Source organism: Priapulus caudatus, unplaced genomic scaffold (assembly GCF_000485595.1).
Source record: "Priapulus caudatus unplaced genomic scaffold, Priapulus_caudatus-5.0.1 Scaffold396, whole genome shotgun sequence".
Taxonomy (NCBI): domain Eukaryota; kingdom Metazoa; phylum Priapulida; class Priapulimorpha; order Priapulimorphida; family Priapulidae; genus Priapulus; species Priapulus caudatus.
Window position 1 is genome coordinate 18,098 of NW_014577457.1, and position 3,747 is coordinate 21,844.

At 40.0% G+C, this 3,747-nt stretch overlaps 1 protein-coding gene across 1 annotated transcript in view; it reads right to left on the reverse strand.

Moving 5' to 3' along the window:
* Positions 1–838: 838 nt before the first annotated feature.
* LOC106809930 (UPF0587 protein C1orf123-like) overlaps positions 839–3,747 on the reverse strand; it is a 7,243-nt gene continuing 4,334 nt past the window's right edge. Inside the window, exons 5-7 of the mRNA XM_014813168.1 lie at positions 2,881–2,990; positions 2,336–2,401; positions 839–2,034 (exon numbers count right to left, since the gene is read on the reverse strand). Of these exons, the coding sequence (XP_014668654.1) occupies positions 1,957–2,034; positions 2,336–2,401; positions 2,881–2,990 (254 nt within the window). The 3' untranslated portion in view covers positions 839–1,956. The remainder of the gene's footprint in view (positions 2,035–2,335; positions 2,402–2,880; positions 2,991–3,747) is intronic.

A 3,747-nucleotide genomic window follows, 5' to 3' on the forward strand; every position in this document is an offset into this window, starting at 1 on the left:
GTGTGTGTGTGTGTGTGTGTATGTGTGTGTGTGTGAGCGTACGTGTGTGAACGTACGTGTGTGTGCGAGCGTACGTGTGTGCGAGCGTACGTGTGTGCGAGCGTACGTGTGTGTGAGCGTACGTGTGTGTGCGAGCGTACGTGAGTGCGAGCGTGCGTGTGTGTGTGCGAGCGTACGTGTGTGCGAGCGTGCGTGTGTGCGAGCGTGCGTGTGTGCGAGCGTGCGTGTGTGCGAGCGTACGTGTGTGTGTGTGAGCGTGCGTGTGTGTGTGCGAGCGTACGTGTGTGCGAGCGTACGTGTGTGCGTGCGTGCGTGCGTGCGTGCGCGTGTGTGTGTGTGTGTGAGCATGTGTGCGTGCGCACTTGTACGTGGATATTTACTCGTGCGTGCGTGCGCGCGGGCGTGGGTGAGAAACGTAAAGAGAGCGACAGTGCGTACATACGCGGCGTATAGCTCTAGCATTCTCTAATACGCTAATCCTGACGCACGCAATTAAAGCACATTGTGAACGAACGTGCGTTACGACGCCAGTCAAGATAAACTTGCCGTGCACCAGTTCCAACCGATAAGATGCTTTCTGCTCTCACCGGGCATACAAAAAACACTTAAACAAAAATAACTTTTAGCACTGAAATAGATCAGTAGAAGGAAAGTTCATCTGAGGATAGCCTAGCTATCTATGTCTCCACGTTTGAGTATTTATTGTATTTACATTGTTAATAAGTCAAAACATAAATACTTGAAAAAAAGACTTACTAGACAACCTAATACACTCATTAGCACTTATACAAGATTCATATCTCTTAACAACAACTTCAGCATACTAGGAAGATGGGTGCATTTTTTATAACAAAATAATTTATTAATTATCTCCCCAAACTAGTATACAATCATTATAAGCAAATAAAGGCATTACAGCATAAAATGTAATGTGTGGTAAATTTGACTTAAAATAAAATGTTTAGTGCATTTCATTTACACATCCAGTAGATGATGAATCTCATCACTAATACTTTAATTCCATCTATATAATCAAGAAACAAAACAAACTAACTGACATCAAGGGTAGGAGCTATTACAACCACAAAGCTATTACTATAACAATGCACATCTATGAATTTGAAGCAACTAACACACTCATTCACTCATTCACTCATTCACTCATTCATTTACTTTACGTTTTACGTTAGTGCAAAAAAACTCGACTGACATCCACATCATCTATTTCACTGATTACAGTCAATATTTTACAGTGATATCGATCAATTTTTAACACTATTGATTTCCCCATCCATATTACAGATTCCAAGCCAGATATGTGATCTACTATGAATATATACCAAATGTCTTAGATCAATACATATTACTTTTCAACCTATACGTTAACTTTATTTTCAGACTTTTTCTCAAGTCGTATTATGTCTAATGACTATACACAAAATACACACACCAGAATATATTAGATATCAACCTTATACAGCTTAGTAAATAATGCTCTATATTATCAAAACAAGTGGTGCCATCTTTTGCCACAGACTGTAAAGCCCGTCGAGTAATTTTACTCAAGTAAAATGATGCATGCGTCAAAATACCAACGAAAATCCGCCGCGCGCGTGAGTATTTTGACGCATGCATCATTTTACTTGAATAAAATTACTCACGTGTGCGCCGGGCTTTACAGTCTGTGGCAAAAGATGGCACCACTTGTTTTGATAATATAGAACATTATTTACTATGCCGTATAAGGTTGATATATAATATATTCTGGTGTGTGTATTTTGTGTGTCTGACACACTGGGCAGAGTATAAAACATGTCACATCACAAACTGTTCTTACTCAACCTTTAGTAAACATACTGTGTGACAAGTATTAATCATTGTGAATGGAATAGCAGCTCAAAGCGTGATGCTCGCCAGTGTTCCCCTGACGCACAAAACCAGTGCTTTTCCATGGATTCACAGCTTCACAAACTTCTGCTCCACTTCATAGATGCCGACAGATTCTTTCGTCTTTTCGTCGTAGTCGGCCCACTCCTACGAATAACACATGAACAGCATGAAAGCAATCAGCCTTGTGCCAATGTTCAAAAAATAAGCTGTACAATATAGCAACAATCATTTTTTTGGGTTTTTTTTTTTTGACAAAAGAAAATTTTAATTATATACTTAGTCGAGTTCAAATTTATACACATACAATGTTAACCATTCACTTAATTATCGGTTACCCCAGCAAGCTAGAGAAAACCAAACAAATGTTCAAAATTATAATGCTTACTACTACAAACATAATTGTTGTAATTAACAGCATATACTGTGTGGTGCATAAGGTACGCACCTTCTCTGTCAGACTGATGTCGTTGAATACAGTATTAGAATCTGCTCCCTGGGCAATAAAGCCAGTCTACGAAAAACAAACACCTATATAGATAAGATATACATCGATACGTTTAGATCTATATAGATAACAGCCTTAGATATGTTTAGGAAATTATCATCAACTATGACATCAGTTCACCGTCTATGTGTGGAATCTCAGGAATGTGTGTAGCTGTGAGATTGCCACTATGACGTCATGTTTGTGACAGTGAAAAATATTAATAAACGTGTTGAAGAACACTGGACCATGTATGTTACATGGGATATACTTAGTTTATTGTACAAAATAATTGCCTGGACATGCGCACAGACACAAATCCTTACACATGGTTTCCCATGCATACACACAGCAATCACAAATAAACGCACACATGCACACAGACATGCACGCACACACCCAGCCACGCAAATACGAACGCACGCACGCACGCACGCACGCACGCACGCAACATATAGTAGACACGTATACATTCATAATAGAAAACAATATATATTAGCTCATACCCGAGGAGAGAAATCCGTTGGTTCCACACCCCTGCAGTCAAACACCACCATTGTCTTAAACCTGTTGTTGTCATCAATAGTATACGGCTGGATCAAATCCTTTAATATGTCTGTAAATGTGCAAAATAACACCATCAGTTAGTAGAGCAAACTAATGATATTTGAACCACCTGAATTCTAAATAAACATCCGACATTATTGAGACGATAAGCAATGATAAGCCAAAGTGCTAATTCAAGATCAATCGTTACTAGAGTTTCAGGAGCAAATAAAAACAACATTGCTTTTATTCACTCTTGATAGTTTGTATGCCAGATCATATTTCTACTGATATACATATATATATATATATATATATACAATATATCATTATATTTACATTACATTTATATCTGATTATATTCCGTTTACGAACATATTCTTTATACATAGCCACTATAGAAAGATATAGGCTATGAGCTGCGGTTCACACGAGCGATTTCAGTACCGGTATGCTGAGCGGTTCACTACCGGAAAAAATATTGCAAGACTTATACGCAGCTTAGCAAGTACCCGTACTGAAATACGTAGGCTTATTCGCGTGGAAACGTGATCGCCGCGCTGAAAACAGACGGGCACCACGCTGGCCGGGCGTATTGTTCTGTCGTGTGAACTGCGCAATTCGAGATCCTCTAAGCCGCGAGAACTGTATGTGCGCTCCTAGACTGGTAGCCGCGTTCGCGCGCACCTGTTCACTGCGACGGCACTGTGCCGAACAACTGTCAACCAGTGTACCCAGTCTTATATTATAACCCTAGCCAGCTAAAGGCCTGCGATTAACTCGTGTGAAACTGCTGCGGGCTTGTGTTACGGCACGGCTATTTCAGC